The sequence below is a fragment of the Numenius arquata genome, chromosome 21 (assembly GCF_964106895.1).
Source record: "Numenius arquata chromosome 21, bNumArq3.hap1.1, whole genome shotgun sequence".
Lineage (NCBI taxonomy): Eukaryota > Metazoa > Chordata > Aves > Charadriiformes > Scolopacidae > Numenius > Numenius arquata.
The window spans coordinates 5,868,650-5,896,566 of NC_133596.1; the positions used below are offsets into that span (position 1 = coordinate 5,868,650).

General features: G+C 51.1%; 2 protein-coding genes across 4 annotated transcripts; both read left to right on the plus strand.

Annotated features, from left to right (window-relative positions):
• The first annotated feature begins 1,324 nt into the window (after positions 1–1,324).
• Positions 1,325–16,361, plus strand: KPNA6 (karyopherin subunit alpha 6). Of its 2 annotated transcripts, none has more exons than XM_074162061.1 (14): positions 1,325–1,514; positions 5,111–5,337; positions 5,993–6,088; positions 6,369–6,468; positions 6,782–6,876; positions 7,961–8,092; positions 8,316–8,404; positions 9,404–9,503; positions 10,439–10,602; positions 11,367–11,445; positions 11,555–11,680; positions 12,260–12,387; positions 13,362–13,540; positions 14,548–16,361. In XM_074162061.1, the coding sequence occupies exons 2-14, from the start codon at positions 5,116–5,118 to the stop codon at positions 14,730–14,732; spliced, it is 1,695 nt and encodes a 564-aa protein (XP_074018162.1). In that variant the 5' UTR covers positions 1,325–1,514; positions 5,111–5,115; the 3' UTR covers positions 14,733–16,361. The 2 variants fall into 2 exon arrangements, with proteins under 2 accessions (XP_074018162.1, XP_074018161.1); XM_074162060.1 differs by lacking the exon at positions 1,325–1,514 and adding an exon at positions 4,713–4,728 and having other exon boundaries at positions 5,111–5,244.
• Positions 16,362–17,258: 897 nt separating this feature from the next.
• Positions 17,259–26,004, plus strand: TXLNA (taxilin alpha). Of its 2 annotated transcripts, XM_074162059.1 has the most exons (12): positions 17,262–17,482; positions 18,891–19,042; positions 20,059–20,397; positions 20,919–21,010; positions 21,956–22,126; positions 22,478–22,672; positions 22,850–22,969; positions 23,255–23,329; positions 23,847–23,939; positions 24,348–24,443; positions 24,831–25,203; positions 25,514–25,990. In XM_074162059.1, exons 2-11 carry the CDS (start codon positions 18,925–18,927, stop codon positions 25,179–25,181), a joined length of 1,650 nt encoding a protein of 549 aa, XP_074018160.1. In that variant the 5' UTR covers positions 17,262–17,482; positions 18,891–18,924; the 3' UTR covers positions 25,182–25,203; positions 25,514–25,990. The 2 variants fall into 2 exon arrangements, with proteins under 2 accessions (XP_074018159.1, XP_074018160.1); XM_074162058.1 differs by having other exon boundaries at positions 17,259–17,482; positions 24,831–26,004.
• The last annotated feature ends 1,913 nt before the right edge of the window (positions 26,005–27,917 follow it).

Here is a 27,917-nt window from a genome sequence, read left to right on the forward strand (position 1 = left end):
ATATATGCAGGCTGTTAATCCTTAGATCTACTTAATGTGTCATGTTAGCACTGAGTTTAATATCTGATTTGGCATCTTGGGGTTGATAGTTGGCGGATCTGATTGGAGGTGCAGAGCTTGGATGCTCAATAAGAGAACTATTGAAATGCAAATGCTGTCACTTCTTTTTTTCTGTGGAGCTGCTGTGAATAAAGTTCACTAACGCAGGGAGGTACTTGGCTAGAAAAGGCACTGACTTTGGGAACTGTGTGAGGTCAGGGAATTCCTAGAGCAGAAGTAATATTTTGTCCAAACTCGGTCACAACTCGGTTTTAAATGGGGTCAATCTTGCGAGTTGAAGTTTACTGTTTTGTTGAGTGAACTCTGAGGTTTTGGTGGAAACAGCAGATTCTCAAGTGTTCTTCATATTTGGAACCAGTGTTAAAACTTGTAGATGTGTGGAACTGTTTGGTCTGCAGAGGTGTTGGGAAGAGGTGGGTTGATAGCTCGGCACACTCACTTTTCTAACTCAGTACAAGCTTTTACCTTTGCAGTTTTTAATTCTGTCCCAGGGAAGGTGAATTGGACTGAAGAGGGTAAGGGAGGACTGAGCCCCTCCGTAACCAGTGGCCAGGAATGGCTGAGGAAATGGGTACTTCCAGGGGACTTCCAATGCTCAGTTCTAATTGACCGGTGAAAAAAGAAAAGGTGGGGATTTTACTGTTCTGGAATAATCCAAGGGATGCTGGACTTGGAGGAAACCAGGTTCCTAGAAAACAGGGCTGTCTCTTGCGGCAGGAGGCTCAGATGGCAGGAATGAAATATAAAGAAGGGCCTGAACCATAAGTAGCTGGACTGGCTTTTGCTGTTTTTGGAAAAGCTCCGTTGCTGTTTCCACTGGGGGAGGAGGTGCCTCATTCTAATTCTGTCCTAATTCTTGTTGTTTTCCTTTCTTTTCTAACAACATACTCACGCTGTGCTGATATTCTAGTAGAGCAGGGCAAGCTCTGGCCCTTGCCTGGGTCCTGTTCCCACACGGGCCTGCACCTGGGCGGGCAGGGTTGCGCTTGGCTTGTTGCCCGAGCACCTTTTAGGGGAGAAAATAAGGTTTTTATGTCTGTTGTGAAGGGACAATCCTGGGATTGTGGTGTCTGGCTGTTCTGCCTGAATGTCTGTGTGTCCTTCTTGTGTTGCCATGTACTGGGATATTTGGAAGATGATCCTGTCCTCTTTCTTCAGCAGGTTGTTGGATGGGTTGACAGCACCGCGCCCCGGGCACCGGTACCAGCGTGGGTGCCTGTAGCATTTCCCCATCCCGTGAGTGGTACCCGGACCCGTCGTGCCGGGGGGTGGCTTCTGGGGAGAGATAAGCAGTGAGCAAGGCTACAGGCGCTGCCAGGACAGTTTATCTGCCGTGCAGTCTGTTTGGTGTGGTCTCAGGGAAAAAAAAGGGGTATCCAGAGCAGCTTCAGGCTGTGCAAATTCGGGTATAGAAGGAAAAAGCCTTATTGCCTGTCTTCTGCAGGATGCTGGGGGTCAACTGGGAGCCCTGCAGTTCTGGCTGGAGCCACATTGGAACAATTTTGTAATTCTAGGGTGTGAGCTGATACTATCTTCATTTAAGGCAGGGCTTAGCTGGTTCTTGGAGAAGAAAAACCTTTCTTAGGAGGGGTGCAGTGCAAGGTGCAGCCCTAGTAGGACAGCATTTTGTAGAGGTTAAGGTGGCTGCCTGGATGCAGTAGCTAAAACTCCAGAGCAGTTAAACTTGCTGTGTTTAAGTTTTTCCATTGTTACTTTACAGTCGAGCTTTTCTGTACAAGCGAAACTTCTCAGAGCAACAGTGTTTAGATGCAAAGTGAAAATCTGTGGCTTGAGTATCTCCTGTTCCTCACTCACGGATGAGCAGGTGATGGCTCTCCCGAACCTGACAGTCCGCTCTGATTTAGTGGGATTGTTTTACGGGTGTTCACACCGATAAAATTTGAGTTAACCGTTAACGGTGAAGCCTGGCTGGCCAATACACTGGATGAGCTGGATGTTTTGTACCAAAAAGCCTATGAGTGAGGAATTGGGATGTGCCTGGCGTGGCGCTGGCTGTTTCTTTGGTGTCTTTGGGGTCGCTGCAGTTTGTGCCGCCTCCAGCATCTCCTGAGCCCCCCATGAAGTCAGAATCCTGTGTTTGTGATGTTCAGCCATTGCCGTGGAAATGGGGTGTAATGTAAGAAATTAGCATTCTGATGTCATTAAAGTATTGACACAGATGATGTCAATGGAAATCCTCTGAAGAGGTAAATGTGTGTGAGCGAAAATGGAGAATTAAGTGCCACGGAGACGGTTGCACGGTGCTGTGCTGTTACACAGACAACGTGAAAAATCACTCCTCAGGGGCTGGTTATATCTTTTGGGGTGTTCTTCATGCTCCGGAGGGTGCTCTGGGCCCTCGCTGTCTCTGGCTGTTTTTTGGACACCCGGAGCAGGGTCTGGGGTGTGCCTGGCTGTGAGGGGTTGTGCAAGTCTGGAGGCAGCTGAACTGTCATGTGTCACTTGGCTATTTATGTGAGTAACCGCCTGGTAATCCTGCCTGTAGCGTCAAGTCATTTCATCACTTTTTCTTCTTCCTTTTCTTAAAAACTGCCTTTTAATTGGAGACTCTGCTTTCCAAAGGGAGGTAATAAATTTGTCTTTGTTAGGGATTCTGTTGTAATCCTCAGAATTAAGCGAGCAGCTCGTGCTCTTTTGTGTGGCTGTATCAGCCGTTAGCGTTGGGGCAGTAAGATGAACACACTGACATGAGAGGTAGTTAAGTACGTTTTCTGAATTAAAATCTATAAGTAGATGACACACCTTGGTCTGATACAACCCTCTAAAGCCTTCTATCTCCCGAATTAGCTGCTTTTCAGTTAAACATAATAAAATTCATCCCTCCATTCTTGGCTGCTGGGAAGAGGGACAGAGAAGTGAGAGTGGTTGCATAGTTCCTGTGATCTTCAATCTCTGCTTTTCTTTGCCATGTAAACGGTCTTTTAGAATGAGGAAAGTGCTGTCAAAGACCTTTAGAAACAGACCAACTATTCCTCTGAACCTCTGACTCAGGAGAAATAAACTCAGGAAAAAAAATTAATGGTTTAATACAGGCTGTCAGCAAGGTACGGTCCAACTGCCATCGGTAGTGTGGCGTAAATAGGTTGTTTGCCTTCGTTTTATTGAGGACAGATCTTATAATATGGGGTATTTGGAAAAGGGACTAAAGGTAAACTTCTGTAAGGCTCAAGATTTTGCAAGACCTGCTGTAATTTGATGGCTTGAACCCTAGAGTCAGTTTTGAGGCCTTTTCCTCGGTGGTGCTCAGTGTGATGTCTCTTTTTCTTGTAACTTCTGGCCACATACTGTGGCCAGAACAAGTTACTGGGAAAGACTTTCTAACCTGGCACTGGGATACTGCTGTTAGTGATGAGGAATTGTGCTTGGTGGCTTCTTCTTGAGCTTCAGAGGTGCCAATAAACCCATAACCCATCATGCTGCACTTCCTCAAGCCTGGGGGTGTCTCTGGGTGCTCTGGTTCCAGAGCTTCCAAACTCTTTCACAACTGCAGACGGCCTGGGGACAGGCTGTTTGCCAGGGACGGGCATCTCTTATGGTGTAAATGACCAGAGGAACTTGGGCTTTGGTGGCTTTTTTTCTTTATCTGTTGCTTTCCAGAAGAAAGTCCTCTTGGTGCTTTGGGTAGGGAGGAGAACGCAGTCTTAGAGAGCAGATGCTGCGAGATGGAGTCTGACTTTTTCACAATGCTCGGTGTCTTTTTAGCTATTTTTGGGAAATCGTAGAACTGGAAGTATTTTGTTTCCTCTCCTGTTAAAATCTGAATTCTTCTAGTTGTTTCTTCTTTCCATAGATATGAAGTGTTGGATATTTGTACATTGTGTATGTCTCTTCTTGGCTGTGTCTTTCCTAGGAGGAGGGCAGGAAGGTCTGAAACTTCTCCAGCTGCTCCTGGAAGGGCTCCAGACTGGCTGGAGGCAGTTGATAAGTGGGACTGAAACTTTCTGTAAGCCATGTGGTGAGGAGCCCTTAAAGCTTGAAAGGAGAGGGATAAGGAGATAGTGCTGCAAACTTTCACAGGACGCTTCTTCCACCTGCCCTCAGCACTTGGAAGAAAACAAAGATACTGGTGTCTAGCAGACTTCTGGAGAGGAGTAAACTGGGTTAATTTGGATTCTGATGCTCTGTATGATGATTGCTTCCTTCCTGTTCTGAGAAAGGCATGAATGTTGAGCAAATAATCTGTATCATAAATGGAAGAAAGGAGGAGTTTGAAAAGATGCAAAAAGGAGTCGATGTGGTCAAAGCAGAGGATTACAGCTGGGTGCAGCTGAGGAATTGATACCCTTCCGTACTCAGGTTACTGCTTGGCCCTGATTGCCTTTTAACTGTGCCAAATAGTGGAGTGTCACTTCCCTGACCAGGAGGCAAATACACGAGTAATCCAGTTTGAAGCAGTGCATTAGTCAGATATGAAGCAGCAAAATAAGTAGGTCAGGGACTGAACACTTGCAGTAACCTGATGGGACAAACGTGGCCTCTGCTTTTTGCAAGGTTTATTTATTGTTGTTACAACATCAAGGCCTGGGTTCTCTGTGAGTTCTGTTGGATTTTTGCCACGTGTACCCAGTGAACATCCCAATCTGAGGGGAAAAACATGTCAAGGTGTGATTGATGGATGGATGGATTTATGGATGTCATCCATGATGGGTGACACAAGGGAAATAATTCCTGCTGAAAAGCAAAGCAGAATTTCGTTCTGCACCTCCTGAGGACAGCAAAGCTGCTTGAGTAGAAGCCTTTCATCTGGGTAGGGTGCTCGATACCATCAAGTTGTGTCCAAGCTCCTTTCAGAACAGTAAATCTACCCTTATGCTTCCTAGAAATTTGGTAACGCTCTCAGCGTATCACATGAACTAAGGTTGGGATCACATTCAAACTTGAAGCTTCTACTTTAGTGTCTGAGACCAGCTCTTGCAAATAAGTCTGTTTGATCTGGCTGTTCTGTATGCGTGGACTTCCGTGTCAGAAAGGACACGTGGGAAAGGAGAGTGACAAGAAATCTAAGGCAGGTATCTTTTTCTCTTCGCAGAAACCATGGCGAGTCCTGCGAAGGATAACTATCGAATGAAGAGTTACAAGAACAAAGCCCTAAATCCCGAGGAAATGCGTCGGAGGAGAGAAGAGGAAGGAATTCAGCTGCGCAAACAGAAAAGAGAGCAACAGGTAACTGTCACCTTGACTAGCTTGTGTACAGCTTTAACACAGCCAGGATTGTGCTGCTGCCAAACTGGAATCTTCAAGGATCTGTGCATTAAGGTTTGTTAGCAGTCCTCTTATTTTTCTCCTGTTCTGAGATCTTGCTTTTCTCTTTTTCTTTGTACCTAGTACAGAGCAGAGCTCGCATCAAGAGCTCTCCAAGCACTTTTTTTCTTGGGGTACTAGAGGTTTTTGTTCACAGATCCTTGGTTTTAAGGGATTTTTTTTAGTTCTTTTATTAATTAGTAAATGGGATTATTTCCTCGAGAAGCAGGAAGAATGAGTGAAAGTATGAGCTGTGTGTATTTCTTAACTCTGAGCTGGGTTTTTTTTGGCTTGGAGGTCTAGGAAAGTAAGAGGTGATTCCCGGGTGATGTATGTGGCTCAGACTAAACGCTTCATTACTGCATCATCTACAACCTGCCTTCTCCCCAGTTTCCCCAGCTTGTTAGGTCAAATTCTGCACTTGCCTGTACCAGTGTCTCAGTGAGTCGGGCATTTGCATATCCGAGGGCAAGACTTAGCATGTTTCATTATTGGGATCTGGGAGCCAAACGAGTCTTCAGAGTGCAGGGCTGTTATTAATGACTGCTCTTCTATTCAGGTTGCGTTTAGTCTGGCTGATGGTATCTTGTTTGAGGAACGAGAATATCTAGTTACGAAGACTGTTCATCATTGCTTTCTAATAACAACTCCTGCGTTCGTTCCCTCTTAGCTCTTTAAAAGAAGAAATGTGGAGCTGATCAATGAAGATGCCTCCATGTTCGATAGTCTCCTTGTGGATTCCTATGTCAGTTCCACAACATGTGGGGTAAGATGCCTTTCCTTCTTATGCCTTCAGATAGATTTCATGCCATGGACTGCATAAAACTCACAAACCTCAATAGGTTTTGTTTTCTCACTTCTGAGAACATTGCGAATGTCACTACAGTGAACTGGAAAAGTCTGCCAGGGATTAAGTAGTGTGCTGTAATCTCAAATTGTGAATCTTTGGGTTACTAGCTAAGCACAAAATCAAGCTGTCATGCCTGTGGTGCCCTAAAGAAATAATCTTAGTGTGAAATGGAATCGTTGTTCTGTCTCCTTCGCAGGAGGGAGTGATCACAAGAGAGATGGTAGAGATGCTTTTCTCCGATGACCCTGATCTCCAGCTAGCAACCACTCAGAAATTCAGGAAGCTACTCTCCAAAGGTAAAAAAGGATTCACCTTATCCCTGCTATAGGATCTGACGTAGCTTTTCTTTTGCAAGCATTTGTGTATGTGTATTGCTGTAGAGAAGCGTAGCAGCTTTGAGCTTGGCAAAAGAAAGTTATAATTCAGAAATTTGATGATCTAGTGTGTTGCTAATGATTAACAGTTGTCTGAATTGTACAGAAAGTGATTTGTGGACAGTTGTCCTGCTGAGTTCAGTACAGCTTGAGGTCATTCAATTCAATAATAGTTCCTGCTCATTATTCCCCTGCATTACCTATGTACTGTTTTGACTCTGCCTTGCTGTTTCAGAGCCAAATCCTCCAATAGATGAAGTGATAAACACTCAGGGAGTGGTGGACAGATTTGTTGAATTCCTGAAAAGAAGTGAAAATTGCACACTACAGGTAAAAGAGATTGTGTTGTGAATTCTTCTTGGCATGTAGCTGTTCAGCCATCACAGCTTGGCAACGTGAACCCACGGGTGCTATCAGGGAAAAGTGATGTCTTGAACCCAAAAGACGCAGGTTGTGTGGTGTGTAAGAGAAGACAAAGGTAGCCTGTAATGCTTAGGTCAAAAAAGAGGAAATTATAAATTGCTCTAAATCAAATTCTTGGAAGAATACTGGCAAAAATAACACAGTTGAGCTGCAGCAGAAGAGAGTTTGGCCTTCCTGTGGCTGACAGTTCTGCTGGGAAGTAGTGGAGCCACAGAATAAATGCATAGAAAGAAATTGTGTGAGGAAAAGACCTCCATTATTGGAGGCTTTGAAGTACAGGCTAAGAGTCTGTTAGAAATGGGTTAGGTGGTGGTGATCCTGCCATGGGGCAGAGGGATGGACTTAGGTGGCTTCTTGAGATTCCTTTCAGCTTGGTAATAACTAGAGTTACTTTGCAGGGGTTAAAGATGCTTCCATACATGGAATTGGATCCGACTTGATGACTGCCTTCATCTTTCTTCCTGCCCTCTGGCCCAAGGCCGTGTATTGAAGGGGCTTGCTTTCAAGAAGAACTGAGTGGAAATCAGTTTTTAAACCAAAGAATGAGTGGCAAAGGCGGGGAACTTGCTGCTCAGCTTCTCTTGAGCTCACGGCATCTTTGTGGCATTAGCCAGACGAGAGGGTGGGCTAGAACTGGCTAGTCCTCCACAAATACTCCACCTGTATTTAGGGACTATATGTCTTCACTTTTCTTGCTGGAAAACTGTTGTATAGGTGAAATTATGTGGTTTGACAATGATGTCTTCACTTGCTAATCCTTTGCGAAGCTGTAGCCTCTGAGAAAGCATTTAGGACATGTGGCTTTTTTTATTGCCCAAGAAAACAAAATCCTTTCCTTTGAGTATTGAGGTGTTCTGTGGTGGTAGGCTTTATTTCTCTCACAACCTTCTTAGTAGAAGTTGGAAGAGTTATAGCCAAAATTTAATGGCAAATATCTTGCTACATCAAGGTAGTTTTACTCATACTTTTGTTGTTTGTTTGTTTGTTTCAGTTTGAAGCAGCATGGGCACTGACGAATATTGCATCAGGAACTTCCCAACAAACAAAAATAGTAATTGAGGCTGGGGCAGTTCCTATATTTATAGAGCTGTTAAACTCTGACTTTGAGGATGTTCAAGAACAGGTAAGGTTCATTTCTTTGGGGTTAGGGAGAGAACCACAGTAGACTGATGATTAAAATGCCATATTTAAAATGAGTGACCAGGTTCTAAAAACTGGCTTCAGACCGCAAATTGAAGTATCGTTTGCCTGGAATTACAGGGAAAATGCTTTCTTAGCACACTACCCTTTTTCTTCCTCTGTTCAGAAACTGCGTGAATGCTAAAACTGTTGCTGTTTCCTTTCAGGCTGTCTGGGCATTGGGGAACATTGCTGGAGACAGCTCTGTGTGTAGAGATTATGTCCTTAACTGCGCTATTCTTCCTCCCTTATTAATGTGAGTAGCCATGAATACTTGCCAATACAGTTCTCAAAGTCCCATTGTACTGCAGCAGAGCAATATTTGAGCTGAGCGAACAGATTCCCTCGCGATGTGCGGTGATGTTCACTGGGAATCAAACCATTGGTACCAGATAAACTTGGCAGTTCCGACAAGTATCTGATATAGAGTGGGACTTGGTAGATAACATGCCTTCTCACAAACCTTGGCGCTGCTCTGAGGCTGAAGTGGGTGCTGTTGCTTGTCTCTCTGAAGGCCCAGGGCTTGCTGTTTCACTGTGTGTCCCTCCAGGTGCCTGCTCTTTGTGCTTGTGCTGTGGATTTCAGGGGCTTGTCTGAGCAGGCTCCTCTAGGACTGAGGAAGGGGAGCAGATCTCTGACCCCTCTGTCCCTCCGCAGCTCTGGAGCGTGGGGCAGAGCCACCACAGTCAGAGGATCTGTCTGTCAGGACGGTGCTCTCAAGGGCCGTTCACTGCTCTGGAAGGAATTAATCTTTATTTTATCCTGTCCTTGGCAAAGCGATGCTTTGTCACAAGTGACTTGGGTTGTTTTGCTGCTGCTTGTCAGCAGTGATTGCTGACTGAGTCCTCAGCCCACAGACTCCCTGTCCTTGTTAGAGTTGAGAGGCAGCAGTTTGGTCTCTAGTGAGGACCATCTGACCTGAAGAGAGGGGTGTGAGTGTCTGCTCAGGCTGAATTTGGACTTGGAACTGCATTTGTCTAACTTACCCTTCCTTCTGCAGCTTGTCTAATGTGGCACTTGCCTTCCTGACCCCTGTCACTTGATGTTGTTAGGAATAAAAACTATTTATCCTAAGAATTAGTTGCATGTCACTTCTCTTAATTATTGAGAGGGTCAAGTGATAAGCAGCATGGCTTGAGCTACAGCAAGTGGAATAGTGGTTTGGCTTCTTTGAAATCATACTTGTTTTCCTTCTTTTGATCCCCTTCCTGGCTTCCACGTTAAGGATTGTAATTCATGGTAACTGTCTTTTCAGGCTCCTTACAAAGTCCACCAGGTTGACAATGACACGAAATGCTGTCTGGGCCTTGTCAAACTTATGCAGAGGAAAGAGTCCACCACCGGAATTCGATAAGGTGAGAATAAGTGTCTTGTTGGCAGACAGGTGATGGGGAGACACCCAGTTAAGATGTTTGTCTGCATTGGTTTTGGCTGTTGGACTTCTGTAAGTCATTCCGGGAGGGAACAGGGTGAGGCTCTTCCTGCTGAGGTTGATTTTACTGTTCAGCAGGTGTTTGAGAGCCTGTTTAATTTTCTGCCCGTCTCCATTGGCAGCCCATCTGCTGGACCCCTCAAATATGGGGGCAAGCCCAGGCTTCCCTGCAAGGGAGCACACACTGTGGGCTCCTCTGAACCCTGTAATCAACTCTGGAAGTTGGAGACAACTCAAATTGTGACTAAAAACCTCTAAATGCTACAAAACAGGACTCCTGTAGCTACCTGGGAGCTGTGGTAGTTTTCCTCTTTCCCTTTCCTGCTGTGCTGCTGGCACTTGGGTGTCAGCCTTCTTGGGTAGAACAGAAATGTTTTAAGATCGATGTGTGTCGAAGCTGGGGAAGACTTTGAGGGGTGAAATCTGAATTGAGTGTGAATGTAAACCCACTTATAAATGATTGAAGTACCCAGAGGTGTAACTGTTGGTGGTTGCTGCTCTGAATCCTGAGCTATTTAGGGTTATTAGGAGTAAGAAATGGAGCAATGTTCTTACATGAGACATCTGAGGAGCTTCCAAAAGGCAGCATGTGCAGTAGCGCTTGTCCCAGGAGTCTACACCTGGTCCAAGAGGAAGGGATGTAATTTTAGTTTAGCAATAAAGCTGTTGAGGTAACTTCAGACGCTGTGATTACGAGGTATGTGAACCAACAAGGAAGCTGCTGACTTTAGGGAAGGAAACTGGGGACACTTCAAGACTGGCTACCTTGCCAGTCAGCACAGCCACGCGATGTTGGGATGCAAACGTGGTGGTCCCTGAGAGACCGTGACTAACCTGGGGTGGTGGCTGTTGTTGTAGGTATCTCCCTGCCTGCCCGTCTTGTCCCGATTATTATTCAACAGTGACTCTGACTTGCTGGCAGACGCGTGCTGGGCTCTTTCCTACTTATCAGATGGCCCCAATGAGAAAATTCAAGCAGTTATTGACTCGGGAGTGTGTCGGCGACTGGTGGAGCTGTTAATGTAAGTATCTCGTCTTGCTGCTTCAGGCCCAGTGAGACTGGGAGGTGTGTGACCGAGCATGAGTTCATATTGGAACCCATCGGAGCCCTCCTTCCACCCCTCATGAGTGTGGGATGAGGTGGTGGGCACCTGAGCTGACTTGGGAGCAGTTACGGAGGAGGGTCTGAAGGAGGTTGAGAGCTGCGGTTTGCTGGCTTTTCTTTCTGAGAGAAGCTGAGTATTTTCTAGTTCTGGAACCATAGCTAATACCATACGCTTGTGGAAGCCTAGTTACTCGGCAAATCAAAGATAGCAAGAACAGTGTCTAGAAAAAGTCAGCTTGGCGTTGTTTCTTTAGTATCTATATTGGACAAAAATGTTTCCTGTTTGCAATTCGATGGGGCCTCTTCTCTTTAACATCTTCAGAATTGGTGGAACTGCAAGATACTTGCTTCCAAAGATTATCCTGAAATATTCTGGGTGTTCTCATTGGGTTAACAACATCCTTGTTCAGGAGGGTGATGTAAGAGATCTGTAATTAAGCTGAAGGTGATGGAGTTAGACACATTTTCACCCTTAACATTCTGCACTGCAAATTTGTCTTCAGTCTCTGCTTGTCCAGTTGCAATCTGGTCAAATTATCGTACGTTTCTATATGCGAGGGGATGGAATTCTAAGTAAATAGAATGAGAAGCAGATGAGATACTGGGGAGAGAATCTTCTGAGTATCCAGGTGCCTGTGATCTGATGGATTTGGGTTTGTCCTTGCACCATTTTTCCTGCAGGCACAACGACTACAAAGTGGCCTCCCCAGCTTTGCGAGCGGTCGGCAACATCGTGACGGGGGATGACATCCAGACCCAGGTGAGGGGGAAGGCAGTTGCCCGTACAGCGTGTTAATTGCGGGAAAAGTGAAAGTATTTAGCTCTGTACCTGATACTGCTGCTCTCACTTCCGCTTTCTTTCCCAACAGGTGATTCTGAACTGTTCAGCCTTGCCATGTCTCCTTCATTTATTAAGTAGTCCCAAGGAGTCGATCAGGAAAGAAGCCTGTTGGACCATATCTAACATCACGGCAGGAAACAGAGCACAAATACAGGTACGCTCTTCTCCAGGCTGTGATAATCCTGGGTTCCGAGCTCAGCATTAAGGATTTGCAGCTTTTTTTCTTACCTGACACTTGGATGTGAACAAAACCAGCCTCTTCTTATTCCACAGTAATTTGCAAATCTGCTGCTCCCAGCAATCTGCCAAAGGAGAGCTCAAAAGAGCTTGTTAATTGTCCCAACAAAGATGAGGCTGGAATGAGTCCCACAGGTTGGATCATTGGAATAAGGGGACATACAGCCCTTAGTTCTCCATGCTCAGTTAGAGATGCCCCTTTGAAAAGTCGGAGCTTGTTGAGTTTTAATTATCCTTTTAGTGACCTACATAGAAAGACAGATTCTTACAGAATTGATGCAATAAGAGGGATTTTCTGCTGTGCTGGTTATGAAATTGAATCTCTTGTGCTAATAAGATTTGGCTGAGTAATAAAACGGAGGAATCTCTGAAGGGTGTAGCTTGGAAGGTTCTTTTTGCAGTGGAAAATGGAGGCAGAGGTTTCCTTCGAGTGCTTTATGGCCCTTTAGAAACGGCGTTGCCAATTGAACCGCCTCTCACTGCTCTCTCTCCCCAGGCAGTCATAGATGCAAACATTTTCCCGGTACTGATAGAAATCTTGCAGAAAGCGGAGTTCCGCACGAGGAAAGAGGCAGCGTGGGCTATTACGAATGCAACGTCAGGAGGAACTCCCGAACAGATCAGGTACGTCCTGCGGCTCCTCTGAGGGGAAATCTATCTGCGTGCGTGGTGGCTTTGTCTTGGTGGGAACTGCAAGAGGAGTACCAGGGGAGAGATTTGGAGAACATCCGAGAGGGCACCTGAAGCACAGGCAGAGCTATAGCTGGATCCTGTTACTCTGCTGTGAATTGTAGCTTCTCTCTGAATATGGACAAACGGTGATGGAGCGGGTCCAGAGAAAGGCAACAGAGCTGGTGAGGGGTCTGGAGAATAAGTCTTATGAGGAGAGGCTGAGGGAGCTGGGGGTGTTCAGCCTGGAGAAAAGGAGGCTGAGGGGAGACCTTATTGCTCTCTACAACTCCCTGAAAGGAGGGTGTAGCCGGGGGGGGTCGGTCTCTGCTCCCAAGTCACAGGTGATAGGACAAGAGGAAATGGCCTCAAGTTGTGCCAGGGGAGGTTCAGGTTGGATATTGGGAAGAATTTTTACACAGAAAGGGTTATCAAGCCTTGGAATGGGCTGCCCAGGGAAGGGGTTGAGGCACCATCCCTGGAGGTACTTAAGAGACGGGTTGACATAGTGCTTAGTGATGGGTTTTATCAGAGTTAGGTTGATGGTTGGACTAGATGATCTTGAAAGTCCCTTCCAACCCAGACAATTCTATGATTCTATGAAACTGGCCCATGCTACTTCCGCCTCCCCCTTTAGAGAGCTCAGACCAGGCTAAATGTCCAAACTTGATGACGAGTTAAATTCCAGTGTAGACTTAATTTGAGTAGCACCTGGGTTTCAGAGGGGAGTTAACAGGCTTCTTATAAGAGGGCATGTGTGTACAAATAAGTGCATAAAAATTAACCTTGCAGACCAGTAAAAATATTTTCTAAGGTAACTTTTTGTATTTTAGTTTGACTCATTTCCCATGCTCTTTTCAAACTGAGCAGAGGTGATGCTTGCTGGATCCCTCACACAAGTGTATGTTGTCGGTGCTCTCTCGCTTCAGGTACTTGGTGAACTTGGGTTGTATCAAGCCTCTCTGTGACCTGCTGACCGTCATGGACTCCAAGATTGTCCAGGTGGCGTTGAACGGCCTGGAGAACATCCTGAGGCTCGGGGAGCAGGAAGCCAACCAGAGCGGGACGGGCATCAACCCCTACTGTAGCCTGATCGAGGAGGCCTATGGTAGGTGGTGGCTGGTGGCCTTGGTGCCGTTGACTTTAATTCCATGGGATGTATCGAAAGGCGTCTGCTGGTTTGGTTGCTTTTCTGCTGTGTTAAGGGATGTAGTATATTGCAAGCTAGGCAGTATTTATTATTCCAATAATCTGTCTCTTTAGACTTTTATCACTGGGCATAGGATAAAATCCTTGGAAGTAAAAACTATGATGTTTCTGATTTGAGCTTCCCAGGTCTGGAGGCCAAGCTGATAATTGTGGCTTGTACCAGTTGGGAGGAGTAATCAGAAATAAGCTGAGCCAAGTAAAAAGTGACACTTCTGGGTCTGAGACTGCTCTAACTGTACCCAGTTGTACGCTGTAGATGTACAGTGGAAATCCAGAGAGACTTAGCTTTTCCCTGGAGTGACTTAATTTGGTGGTGTGGTTTTTTTTTTTTTTTTGTCCTGCTCTTAATGCTTTGAGGAGCAGTTTCTATTTTGGTCTGAAACTCCCCGTGTGCTGCCAGTGTCTGATTTGCCCTCTCACTGTTATACTGTGTGTCCTGATTCTCCCAGTAAGAGTAATTCTTGAAATTCTTGAGAGTATATTGTGCTTGGATGCTTTCTGTTCAGCAGGGGATTTAATTAGGGCGGCTAAAGCTGCTGCTGCCCTTTTGCTGGAGGCTACTGGGACGGGCCCCGCTTCCTTCCCCTCCCTACCCCCTGCAAAGACCAAACTCCTCACAGCCAGTTGTTTTAATTTCACTGAAATCTGGTGTAGTCCCCAGCAGGGAGCTGGGAGCGCGTCTGTTTTAGCTGTGTCAGCTAAAGCTGCCGTTGAAAAGCGGTTAATGCTGCCTGATACAGATGAAATCCACAAGCAGCTCTGGAATTGTTAGTTTTCGATGTCGGTGCTGCTCCCAAAATGCAAATCTAACGCAGGTCTTGTGGTGATTAGGGGCAAGGGTGGAGGATGGATGTAGGACAGTGTAAATATCAGGATTTCATCACATTCCACTTTTTTTCCTCCAAGGTTTGGATAAAATAGAGTTCCTACAGAGCCACGAGAACCAAGAGATCTACCAGAAAGCCTTTGACCTGATCGAGCACTACTTTGGAGTAGAGGATGACTCCGCTCTCGCTCCCCAGGTAGATGAGAACCAGCAGCAATTCATCTTCCAGCAACCCGAAGCCCCCATGGAAGGTTTCCAGCTATAATGTGCCTGGGGGGGGCTGTGTGTGGAGGAAAAAAAAAAAAAACAAACCCACCACAAACTTGCCGGAAAGCAACTGGGAGCAGCTTGATGGTCCCATCCCCTCCTCGCGAATGGAAGGCTGAACATCCACTCCGCCTGTTAGGAAACGATTCTTCCTTCAAACAACTAGAAAACAGTGCTTTGTCCTCGCGGAGAGAAGGGGATGTCCTTACACTTTAATTTCCTTTTTGCTGCTGCGTACATGTCTTTAAAGCAGGCATCTGGGTGGAGGAAGGACACCGAGGTAACAGATTGCACCTCTTGGGTTTGGTTGGTTTTTTTTTTTTTTTTTTTTTTTGTTGGTGGTGTTTTGTTTTTTTTTTTTTCCTTTGTGGTGATCTCTCCCAACTGTCACTTCTTACCTCGGGTACTTAATTGAGATTTCAGCATTGCGTTGGGTAAGAACACATAGAAAGTAAGCGTTCTGACAACAATAATTCTGGAAACCTGGGTTGATCTATTTAAATTTTTTTTTTTTTGCACATGTTACTCTTTATTAAAGACTCTAATTTGCCAAGAGCGAAGTTTAGCCCTGGCCTTTCTGCGACCCTCCTTCAGTGGACAGTCCTGTTGAACCTGGGCCACGTTCCCCTGAAATATACTGTAAATGGACAGAGAAATGGGAAGTTCTCCCGCTCCTGGGAAGATTTTTTTTCGGGGGGGGGGGAAAAGGCTTCTTCCCTCTGCCTAGAGTTTTTTTTTTGTTGTTGTTGTTGTTGTTCTTTGAAGAACTGCTAGTGGTATTTACAAGGAGAAAAAAAAAAACACAAAAAAAAAAAGCAACAAGACCCCAAAGATGGTAACTGAAGAGGGCGGGATGCTTGGGTGGTGTTTGGAAGAGGAAGCAGAGCTGCCCTTGCACAGGCTTCGTTTGCATCGCTACTGACTGAAAGCACGGAACTGTTGGGGAAAAAAAAAAAATGGTGAAAACCCATCTTCATCTTTACTTGAAATATTTTTTTTTTTTTTTCCATGAGAACACGTTTTGACTTCTGAGGGTTGGTTTTTTTTCTGCCTTGGCTTGGGGTGGGTCACTGTATGGGGTGGAGGAAGAGGCCGTAGCTCCGCCTGGCAGCGGTGTTGTGTGCGGTGTTAACTTCAGTAGCAACGGGCCTGAGTTTTCAGGTTTACCTCCTGCTCACAGTTGGATCATGTACATTTTACTTCCAAAAAAAAAAAAAAAGTCAAATCTCTGTATTTTTTATATTATATATAGCTAGATATTTGTCTAATTGGGCTTCAGAGAAAAATATATATGAAATTTCTGTAATTTATGTAAATAGAGCACTGTGAGGCAGGCACACCTGGAAACAATGGCCCCAACTCACTCACTGGTTGTCCTGCTTCTTTTCCTCTGTTTACTCACGTACTGTATAAGCGACCGTAGAGCTGTCTTAACTCGGAGCTGGGAGCGGAGTTCCCGTAGCCAGGATTCCCTTGGGTGGAACTCGCTGGGCTGTGGAGAACAAAACCCACTTCTGGGCTGGGGAGGGGGAGCCCCGGGGTGGACGAGGGTGAGAAGCGAGGCCTGGTGTGGCTCCGACTCGATGAGTTCTTTCTTGTCAAATGAAATAAATGACATCTGTGCAGTATGTCTGGGTGGATCTGTGTGGTACGGCTGGATCCGTGTCCTGTGGCTGGATCTGTGCATCATAGGATTACAGAATGGTTTGGGTTGGAAGGGACCTTAAAGCCCATCCAGTGCCACCCCCTGCCCTGGGCAGGGACACCTCCCACCAGACCAGGTTGCTCCAAGCCCCGTCCAACCTGGCCTTGAACCCCTCCAGGGATGGGGCAGCCCCAGCTTCTCTGGGCAACCTGGGCCAGGCTCTCACCACCTGCAACATAAAAACTTTCTAACCTGTATCTAGTCTAAATCTTCACTCTTTTAGTTTGAAGCTATCACCCCTCATCCTGTGCCTCCCTTCCCTGATCAAGAGTCCCTCCACAGCCTTCCTGGAGCCCCTTTAGGGACTGGAAGGGGCTCTAAGGTCTCCCCGGAGCCTTCTCTTCTCCAGGCTGAACCCCCCCAACTCTCTCAGCCTGTCCTCACAGCAGAGGGGCTCCAGCCCTCCCACCATCTCCGTGGCCTCCTCTGGCCCCTAGAGCTGGAGTCAGCACTTGCAGGGGGCTCTCAGCGGAGTATGGCCTTTGGCTGGGCTGCCCTTCCCTCCCCGGGGTGGGTGAAGGGGGCGGCTGGGCCAACATCCCCTCTCGGGGCGGGGGGGAGGCTCCCCCTTCCCTCAGGGATGGCGGCGGAGCTCCCCGGGCCGCTACCGGCGGGGCAGGCCTGGCTGGGGCGGGGGGGGGAGGCGGCGCGGGGTACGCCGGGAGTTGTAGTGTGCTCCCCCCAACCTGCGGGGCCCCCCGCGCGGGGCACGCCGGGAGCTGTAGTCCGTAGCGGCCTCCCGCTTCTCCCCGGTGTTTCCCGGCAGCCCCCGCGCTTCCCCGGCGCTGATTGGTCGGCGGCTCGGCCCGGCGCATGCGCAGCGCGCGGCCGTGGGGAGGCCCGGGCCGGAGCCGCTTCCCTCAGCGCGGCGGGCGGCGGCGGCACCGGCACCGGCGAGGGGGCCGCTGCCTCCTCCTTCCCCCCCCCCCCAATTTCTCCGGCCCTGCCCTCCCATGTACCGGGGGGCCGCCGGCTTCTGCGCGCTGATTGGTTGAGGAGAGAGGGGAGACCTGCGTCAGACGGCTGGAGCTGACGCCACGGGGGTGCGTGCATGACGTCACTGCGGTGCTGGGGGGGGGGGGGGGGCGCTGGTCCGGGGGGTACCGGGAACGGGAAAAGGGGGGGGGGGAACATGGGGATACGGCAGGGAGGTCGGTGCTAATTAGGGAAAACATTAAGGGGGGGGGGGGCAGGAACGGGGGCATGGGGGGGGTGTCAGCGTCAAGGGCAGAGGGAGCCGGGGGGGGAGGGGGGGGTGTGTGGAGGCCGAGGGAGGCCTGGGGGGGGGGGGGGTAGAGGGGGGGTCGAGGGCCGAGGGGGGGGTCGGGACCGGCCGCCTCCCTCTCTCCCTCCCTCCCAGGGTCGGGGGGTGGCGGGGGGGTTAGGTGGCGGCGGAGCCTCGGGAAGTTGCGCGGGAGTTGCGCTATTTACGGCAGCGGAGGCGGAAAAAAAAAAAAAGAGCGCCCGAGGCTGCGGGGCGAGTGCGGGGCGAGTGCGGGGCGTGCGTCGGGGCTGGCAGCCCCGCTGGGAGCGGGCACGGCCGCCAGCCCGCACGTGGGTGGGTGACACATGGGCTTGGCCGCCGCCGCCGCTCATTTTCTCTTGCCTTTCCCCCCCCAACACCTTTCCCGAGCCCTGTCCTGGGCTGTTCTCCGGGGAAAAGCCGAGGTCTCCCTGTAACCGCCACGAAAGGGCGAGAAAAGCCGTCCTGCTGCGCTTCTCCTGCGACAGTCTCCTTGCCTCTAGACTAGGAGCCGTGGGCTGCCTCCGCTCCCTAATTAATTAGCCTCAGAAGTAGAGCGGAGGGTGCGGGTGGGAAGGGTGAGGACGTTCGTACCCTGCAGGAGGGAGAGAGGACGAGGAGCGAGGAGCCGGGATTTGGGCTCGGTGTGTTCGGGTTGGCTCATGGCGGTGCCGGTTTAATCATTTTGACGCTGAGCACCGGCTCTGCTGGGGAGCTGTGGGCTTTCCTCAGCCGGGCACGCAGTTCCACTGGGTGTTGACCTTTCTGTTGAGGTTCTGGTCTCTGGATCCTCCCCCCCAGGGAGGGGGTTTCTCTGTCCGAGTGCACAGACCGCTCTGAGTTTTGAAATCCAAAAGTAAAACACGAGGGGGGGGAGGAGGGGCGAGGGGGGAGGACAGGCAGGGCTGGGAAGGCCATGGGCAGAGGGTTGGGAAAGCTGCGGTGCTGTCTGTGAGCCGGGAGATGCTGCCTTGCCCGAGGAGGGGCCGCTTCCAGCTCTCCTCGCCTGGAAGAGGAGTTATCCTGCCATGGAGACCTTCGCGGCGAGGCACAAATCAAACACAAAACGATGCTTCACTCAGCGCGGAGCTGTGGGTGGCAGCCTCTGCTGAGAGCAAGTTCCTTCCTGGTCCAGGTTGATGAGTCCTAAAATCCTCCAGGCTGTTAGGACGTAGAATTAAGCGTAGTCGTTGTTTCTCTTTCTCTAGGGTTTGTGGAGACTGAGCGGGGAGAACAGTCGCCATGAAGAACCAAGGCGGGGAAATCAAAGCAGCCCCGCGGTCTGGTGGCTCTTCCAAAATGAGCAGCGGTCTGGTGCTGGAGGAGGGCGACTCGCCGGAGGCCGCGGCACCCCTGGAAGGTGGGGGGTCCCCGGGGCAGGAAACGCGTGAGGGCGAGTTTTGAGCCTGGGAAGAGTCAGGCTGGTGCTTTCTGTGTGTGAGGGTGGGCTCTTGGATCCAGCTCTTTTGGCTTGTATAATATATATATATTGTGATTTCTGGGTAGAAACCCCTGGTTTCTTCCTATTTGTATGTGTGTACAGTTGTAGTTACCGCTTCCTGACTAAAGCCTGGAGTCAGTTCTCACCTGAAAACGATGGGTTGTTTATTGTTTCTTAGACCTTGAGGGTTGCATTTGGAAAATGTCAGACAGTTCTTTCCCTGGGGCAGCGTTACGTTGAGTCACCTGCCCCGTTACTTGCGCCTCATAAAATAACTCTGGAAGACAAAACCCAGGTCTAAGCGAGTAGGTGTTTGATTAAAATTAACCCTGCCTTGTATTCTGATGCCTAATAAATGTGGGATGTAGGAAACGCACAGCCAGTAGGGTTAGTTTAATGACCAGCTGCTATAAGTCTCTCATTTGGAGGAACTTTGGAAGGAGAGTGTCCTGCAGGACGTGGTGCCTGCTCTTTCCCCGAGTGTCTGCTGTTGGGGAGGAGACACCTTTGATCTGAGAGGGCAGAGCTGCTCTTGGATGTGAGGAGAGAGGTTTAACCCAGGTTTAACAATCCATTGTAATGTAAAAAAGTCTGGCTCTGGGGATATCAGCAGGCAGTTCCTGTGAGGGAAAGCTCAGGCACAACCTGCTTTCCTTAAAGGATGGTGGGGAGGGGGGGGGGCAATTTTTGCTCTTGACAGATGTCAGGGGCTTGGTCATGCTCTCGTGATCAAAGGAAAGGCTGTTAGGAATTCACCTCCATTGTCGGGGCAGCTGCCTGGAGACGCGGCCAGAACAAAGCAGCTTGTGTTGCTGGAAGTTCAGGCGGCCCTGGTGCGGTGGGGTGCTCGGGAACCCTCCCCTTTGCCGTGTGCTGAGAGAGCCCAGAGAATAGACGGTGTCGGGGGGAACGTCTCATGCTTTTGTCTCCCACAGCTCCTCTTGCCCAGGAGGACACCAAGTCCTCCCGGCCTGCCGTGCGTGACGTCTCTGAAGAGCTCAGCAGACAGCTTGAGGACATCTTGAACACATACTGTGTGGATGCCAGCCAGGAGGGGCCTGGAGAGGACGGCGGGCAGAGCGAGCCCGCTGAGCCCGAAGAAGCCGAGAAGTGTCGTAGCGAGTCCCCCAGGAACGGTGACCAGGAGACAGGGGGCCCCGAGATGAACGGGGAGAAGGAAAGTATGAAGGGGACTGAAGAGTTTCGACCCGGCGAGGAGTGTGGGGAGCGGGATCAGAAGAAGGCTCAGGAAAAGAAGAAAGCCAAGGGCCTAGGTAAGAGGTTCCCTGCTCTGGTTGTGCCACTGGCCCGAGAACTTCGGTGCAGACACTGATTTCACACTGCACTAATTACCCTCAGTGAAATAAGCACTTGTCCTGGTCTGAGGTCCTCGGGTGGGTGATGTGCAGCAGTATTTGGAAACGATACGGCATCTTGTTTTGTGGTTTGTGAGGAAACGCACCGAGTGCTGCAAAGGCACTGACTGCTCCTGGGTGCAGGAATCTTCCGAATCCTGTGGATTTCCCTTCTCTCAGCCAGTGGTGGTTTCCCGCTCTGAAAACCAGGTCTCTCCCCAGCTGCTTCAATCGTTCACCCGCTGTACGTGGGGAAATCTGTGGGGCAGAGCCCCGAGAAGGCACCAGAGTTGGTGACTCTGGCCCGGAGCAGGCACGGCTGCGAGACCTGCTCTGTCTCTCCTGTCCTTACCCTTATGAGCCAGAACTCTGCGTAAGGGATTTTATTTCTTTTATTTATTTATTTATTTGGTTGGTTTTAATTCTGTGTCTCATTCCAGGCAAAGAAATCACTTTGCTGATGCAGACGCTGAACACCCTGAGCACGCCAGAGGAGAAACTAGCAGCGCTGTGCAAGAAATACGCTGAGCTGGTGAGCGCTCCTTCCTTCGATCCGGGCTGGGGGAGGACACTGCAGCAGCGAGCGCGGGAGCTGCCTGAGGAGGCAGGAGGTGGCTCGAGATATTTTTTTTTTTTTCTTGATATCAAGAGGGACAGGCCAGGAACACATATGTGGCTTTGCCGCGTGTGTCCTGGAATCTCTGCAGCGCTGGATATCCAGGTATCAGAGGACAGATGTTGCTTGGTCCAGCCAGGCGTTGCCATTTGCAGAAGTGTAAGAGTGGACAGGAGTATTTTTGGCAAATCTGTGTGTAAGAGGAGTTCAGAGCTGTTTTCTCTCTGCTCCTTGAACGCCCCAGGAGCGTCGTGTGGCCAGGTCTGTTGTGCTGAGCCCGTGTGTCCCCATCTCTCTGCAGGCCCAGCTGGGACAGGAGACCACACGGATATGTCTCCTCTCTGTGCCATTCAGTGGCTGCGTTTCTCTTGATAATTTCTGAACAAGAAATAAGTGTTTGGCGGAGTCCTTGTGTCGCTACGTGTGGCTACATTCAGCCACACAAAGCCTGGTGGTGCATTTAACCAGAGCTAGGCCTGGATCTAGTTCTGTGCGTGGATCTGGTACAAAGGAGAGGTGTGGGACTGTCTGCGCGTGTCCAAGGGGATGTGTTGAGGTTCTCCCTGCGCTCAGAGCTCTGCTCCATTTGAGCTTCATGTGTGTGGAGGTGCTGGGTGAACGTGCAAGTGTTTCACATTCCAGCAGGATATAATTCAGGAAGGAGAAAGTCCCTGTCCAGGGGACCTTGGGTTGTGTCTGTCCTGCTCTGCCCAAAAGTGGCTTCTTTTGCGTTATAAAGCTCTCGTCCTCCTCCTCAGAGCACAGAGAGCACTTCTTTGACCCCCACATCCCCTCGTAGGGGCACAGCATATTGTCCCGGTCAGTTTTGCTACATCTGTGCCCTTTGCTCCCCTGTCCCAGCTGGAAGAGCACCGTAACTCCCAGAAACAGATGAAGATCTTGCAGAAGAAGCAGACGCAGCTGGTGCAGGAGAAGGACCACCTGCAGAGCGAGCACAGCAAAGCCATCCTGGCCCGCAGCAAGCTAGAGAGCCTGTGCCGTGAGCTCCAGAGACACAACCGCACCCTCAAGGCAAGTGCCTCCTGGGCACTGTTTCAGGAGCTGCTTCATCCCAAGCACTTGGATCACTTGCCGTGAGCCATTTTGGCAAACTTACCTTTACCAATGATTGCCCACAGTCTGCCATCCAGGGCACTCTTTAATTTTGCTGTTAAGCCATCATTATCCACGGTACCTGAGTGTTATTTTGGGGAGTATTCACTGGAGAAAGGGAGGGGAAAGGCCCAGAGTCCCTTCCTGATTGATCTAAGGGATAGTGGGAGGTTGGGTGGGTTCAAAGCATCGCAGTTTGGGCAGTTTGCTCACCTCCCTGCTCAGCCCAGAGCCTGACGTGTCCCTGCTGTCTCTGCCCTCCTCACGCAGGAGGAGGGTGTCCAGCGTACGCGGGAGGAAGAGGAGAAGCGGAGGGAGGTGACATCCCACTTCCAGGTGACGCTGAACGACATCCAGCTCCAGATGGAGCAGCACAACGAGAGGAACTCCAAGCTGCGCCAGGAGAACATGGAGCTGGCAGAGCGGCTCAAGAAGCTCATCGAGCAGTACGAGCTGCGGGAGGAGGTGGGTCAGGGCGGGAGACCTGGTGTAGGGCTGCTCTGGTACATCCCTTCCGCCCAGTGAAGCCTGTTTCTGCTGCTGGAGGGGAGAAGGGACCCCTGGGCTCTTCCCTTGGGGTCACTTCCCGGGCAGCAAGGACTGGGCTGAGCCTGTCAGTGACTGGTGGTGTTCCCTCGGCAGCACATCGACAAGGTCTTCAAACACAAGGACCTGCAGCAGCAGCTGGTGGACGCCAAGCTCCAGCAGGCGCAGGAAATGCTGAAGGAGGCAGAGGAGAAACACCAGCGGGAGAAGGACTTTGTAAGTCTTACAGCGGTTCTCTGACGGTTGCGAGCACTTTGCTTTTTGCCTTGTCCCTCTGTGGAGGTTGGTTGCTGTTGGATCCCAACAGCAGAGCCCAAATCAGACCCACCCATCCCAGCTCTGCTGCGTGCCCAGCAGTGACCATTCCTTCAGGAGCAAGGCCAGAGCCCTCTTTGTGTTTCTCCCAGCCCTCTCCTGTCTCCAGGCCAAGTACCAGCCCTGCAGGGGCATGTTGAGAGCTTTCCCTGGTGGCAGCCAGGTGACTGTTTCTCTCTTCTCTAGTTGCTGAAGGAAGCTGTGGAATCGCAGAGGATGTGTGAGCTGATGAAGCAGCAGGAGACCCATCTCAAGCAGCAGGTGAGTTACCCAGTCTGTGTGCTCGGCCTGGTTATTTGGTTTCCTTCCTCCCTCAGCGAGGAACAACCTGGAGTTCCTTAATGTGGAAAACCACAGGGGCAGGATCGCTGCTGGGTTTGGTATCGGTGAGCCCCTGTCAGCACAGTGGGAGCTGAGACTTCCTCCAGCAATTCCGCTGTTTGGGAGGAAGGGGCCATGGTTTTTCCCAGCGCTTTTCCCAGTGCTGGGAGAATTGTGTGGTCATACCTTGCTGAATCGGACCCAGCAAGTTCCTCCTGCCAAGGGCAGGAGATGTTTGCGGAACACATCAGTCTCTGAGGATGTTTCCATGACAAAGAATTTTTCCACATTCCCTGGTACCCAAGTTTGGCAGAGCAGCTCCGTCCTGCCCGTTTGTTTGTCATAAAGTCCAGTCACGAGAGAACTCGCTCAGCTCTTGGCGGACCTCTCGCCTCTCCTGGGGAAGACTGTCAGGAGGTGCCGTGGTGAGGAGCTGTAACCTTGTCTCTCCCCGCAGCTGGCTCTCTACACGGAGAAGTTTGAAGAATTCCAGAACACCCTTTCCAAAAGCAGTGAAGTGTTCACCACGTTTAAACAGGAGATGGAGAAGGTGGGTAACACTTCGGCTGCTCAGCAGCGCTTGCGCGGGCTGGAGGCCCTGCCTGTCGGTCTCTCCTCGATGCTTCCACGAGCTGGAAAAGCCTCAGCTCTGTAGTTTTATTTAGTTTTGCTGGTATTAAAATCAGGCACGAGCTGGCTGCTCGTAGAAGATTTGATACTGTCCTTGCACGGTGACTTCTGTGTCCCCTCTGTGTCAGAACGAGCAGCACCACCCCTGTCTCCTGCTTTGTCGGTGCCTGGTCAGTGTTTCCCTTGGGTGACGCTGACGGCAGTGACACAAGGGGACCTTTCCCGGGACAGCAGGACCTTGCTCATCTGAGGACACGCGAGGTGTAACTGACTGCAGCGCCTCTGCCTGTGGCTTATTTGTTCCCTTTTTGTCCCTTTGATTCTGTAGATGACTAAGAAAATCAAGAAGCTGGAGAAAGAGACCACTATGTACCGCTCCCGCTGGGAGAGCAGCAACAAGGCTCTCCTGGAAATGGCTGAGGAGGTGAGGAGGCTCCGGCTGCGCTGTGCGAGGCTGGGGATGTGCTGAGGGGTAGGGGGCCAACTCCTGTCTGTCTTCAGCCAGCCTGGGTATGGGGTGATGGTTTTCCCTTCAGCTTGATTTCCTTCCCTGTACGTGGTGGCGGGAGCCCTCTGTGGTGTGGCAGAAGGTGGTTAATTAGTGCAGAGTTGCGTGGAAGGAGTCAGTCTCAGCAGCATTTGGCCTCTGTGGGGGCAGAGGAAGAAGCAGTGACAATAGCACCGGGTCCTTTGAATGCCAAACGTTTGCTTGGTCACAAGTATTTTCCCCTTGAAGTTCCCTTTGAGGTTTCATCTCTTCCCCCTTTCTGTCTCCGGTGTGGTAGAGTCTGAACTGCCTCTCTATTTACAGAAAACCCTTCGGGACAAAGAGCTAGAGGGGCTTCAGGTGAAAATCCAGCGCTTGGAGAAACTGTGCCGAGCCCTTCAGACGGAGCGCAACGACCTCAATAAGAAGGTGCAGGACCTGTGTGCCCACGCGCCCCGGGCAGACACGGACCTGTTGGAGCCTTTGAAGGACCCATCTCGGGACGGCTCGGAGGCGGCGGCGGGAGGTTCTTCAGCGGAGCAGCGCCCAGCTGAGGATTGTCTTCACTCGGGAAAGCCGACGCACAGCACGGATCCCGCCGAGAGCCTGGGAGAACTGAGCATAGGAGCCTTGGGGCAGAGCGGGACTGAGGAAGGCCCCCGGGGCTGTGAGTGAGCCCCCCGGGGCGTAGGCAGAGGTAGGGCGAGGGAGGGTAACGTGAATGTTTCCGTAGACTCGAGCTGATGCCCCTCTCCTGGTCCTTGGACAGGCGCGAGAGGACAGCCCTCCTGCGGATTTGAGATTTCCTAGCTTAGGTTTTTGGAGGGTTTTTAAAGTTTTTATAAATATATATATGATATATATATGATATGTGCAGGGCAACGTACACTTTATATATGGATATACATGAAAACTAGAATGACCCACCTCCCTGCGTGTGCGTGAATAACTAATATATGGAGACTCAAGCGATCGTCCCTTTCACTAGAAGACCTTGCCGTTGGCAGGATGCGCCTCCCCAAAATCCGAGCGCAGCTGAGGAAAGAGGGTGCGTGGCTCTGCCCTGACGCGGGGACGGCTGGGTGCGTCGCCGCCTCCACCTTCACACTGACTCTGGCATCGAGCGAAAGCAAACGGAGCCGAGCAGCCGAGAAACGAAGCGTTTCCCAGCGCTGGATTCTCCCTCCCTCCTCTGCCTCAGGCAGGAGGGAGCTCCCGGACTCGCTCGTGGCTCCTCGTGCCCCGGTGGCAGCTCTCTCGAGTGGGAGCTGAGAAAATAGGGGCGACAACCCCTCTGCTGTGGGGGCTTCATTTGTTGAATGGGGACAAAAAGAAGCAGAGAAACGGGGGGTGCCCAGTTCACCCAGTCCCTCCCGTGGGGCCTTTGCTCTTCCCAGAACCTGCCAATGTCTCAATAGCCTTATGATTCACAGTTGCCTCTTTGCTATACGCACATGTGCACAAGTGTATTAAACAGTTAATCCAAAGCTCTAATTCCCAAGTGTTTTGCACAAGCGTGTGTGATCAGTCGTGCGAGGGGATGGGGAGGCTCCACCTCAGCCCCTCTGCCCCCATATTGGGACCTCCGTGGCCCATCCCTGGGGGCGGAGCGGGTGGTCTCGGAGGCATCCACAGAGTTTGGGCTCCAGGAGGGTAAAACCTGTGTCTGCCCCACAACCTGCTGCTTGTGGCGAATGGCCGCAAGGACCGTGCTGTGGGCTGGTCCCTTCTGACCCCCCCCCCCCCCCAGGCCCCTCGGTCCGGCTCTGCTGGTGCTGTCGCAGCCCCCCCTTTCTCCTTTCCCTCTCTGCTTTCTCAGAAGAGCATCCCAAGGGCAGCTGTGTCTGGGAGGTCCCTGTGGCCGCTGCCCACGGGGTGAAGCGCTTGCCCGAAGGACCCTGTTGTGCTGGGGGGGGTTGTTCATGGACAGACGTGGGGCCTGCGGGCACAGGGCTTGGGCCATTTCTTTTAGTTTCTCAAGACTCTTTTTGCTCTTCTTTTGGGAGATCTCTACTTGGTTGGAAACTCCTTGCTGCAGCTTCTCTTTACAACAGATGCTATTTTCAGCGTTGCCTTCCTTTGGCTTGTAGCAGAAGCGAGCCGGCCCGAGCCCTTCCTCGCAGTGATGTGTTCAGCGCAACAGCTTTGGCTTCTTTTCCAGCAACGCAGCTGCTCCTGCCTCTTCTCTCCGCCCTTGTACGGTGCCATCGCGAAGGACCTGCCTCGCTGCCGGGGGAGCTGCCTCCGCGTCCCCCCTTCCCTCCCCAGGGACTCCAGGTCTAACGAAGGTGTCTGTCTGCAGCAGAGACGGGGTCTAAAGAGTCTCCGCAGAGCCACAAGTCTTGAAAATCCACTGGGATGTGTTCCCTGGCGCTGAGCGTGGCTTTGTCGTGCGTCCCCTCGCTGTCAGCGTTGCTTGCTCCCACGCAGGAATGCGTTTGCCTCTAGCAGCAGCCCCCGAGGAGGCGAATGTGGCCCTAGCCTGGTGGGAGCACCCCGTTGGGCGAGGGCTGCAGCTGGGCTCTGCACGTCTCTTCCCGCTCTGTCAGGAAAAGAAAAACCTCTTAGAAGTCACCAAACCCCCTTTTTTTTTTTTAATTTCTTTTCCCTGTTACGGTAGAGAGAACCCCTGCAGGGACTATTATTGTATCTTCATATCCAATAGAAATGCACCCAACCTCGCTGCCGCCGCCTCTCTTGTTCCTTATTAATTCGGCCGTGGGCTGCGTCAGTGCCCCCCTGCCCCGTGAGGTCAGGAAAGGGGGTGTCGACTCCCCCCCTGGCCAGTCCCCGGCCTCCAAAATGTCTGAGATCGGCTTAAAGTCCCGCAAGGATGTAAATAAGCAGCCGCCTTCAGCTCCGCGTAGGCTGGGGGACGGGACCTGTCCTTAATCTCGCCCCCGCGGGAGGGCGGGAGGCTCGTTCCTGCAGAGATGGATCCTGTGGTCACACGAGTCCGGTGACGCCGGGGGGACGTGGGGTAAATCCCGGCGGGATGGGGGGGGGCTGGAAGGGGTGGCAGGTGGGGACCTGGGGTCGGATCCTGCCCTTTCCCCACACCCGCACGAAGCTGATGCCGGTGGTGGGGCCAGGCCCCGCCATCCTGCCGCTCGGGCAGCCGGTGTCCGGCAGTGCCACCGCCCTGGGGACAGGCCGGAGGAAGTTCCCTTTCCCTTTAAATGCAAATCCCAGCCCTGGGGCTAGGACGGGTGTCCGGAGGGCTCGGGGTGTCCGGCAGGCTTGGGGGTGTCCGGCGGGCTTGGGGACACAGCTGGGTTGGCACCACCGGCCGGCCGGGGGCCTGGCACAGGTCAGTGTCGTCCCCCCCCCCCGCTGCGGCTGGAGGCTGCGGACAAAGGGGCTCTCGCCGCCATGAAGGTCCCTGGGGGAGCTCGGCCGGTGCCCCCGGGG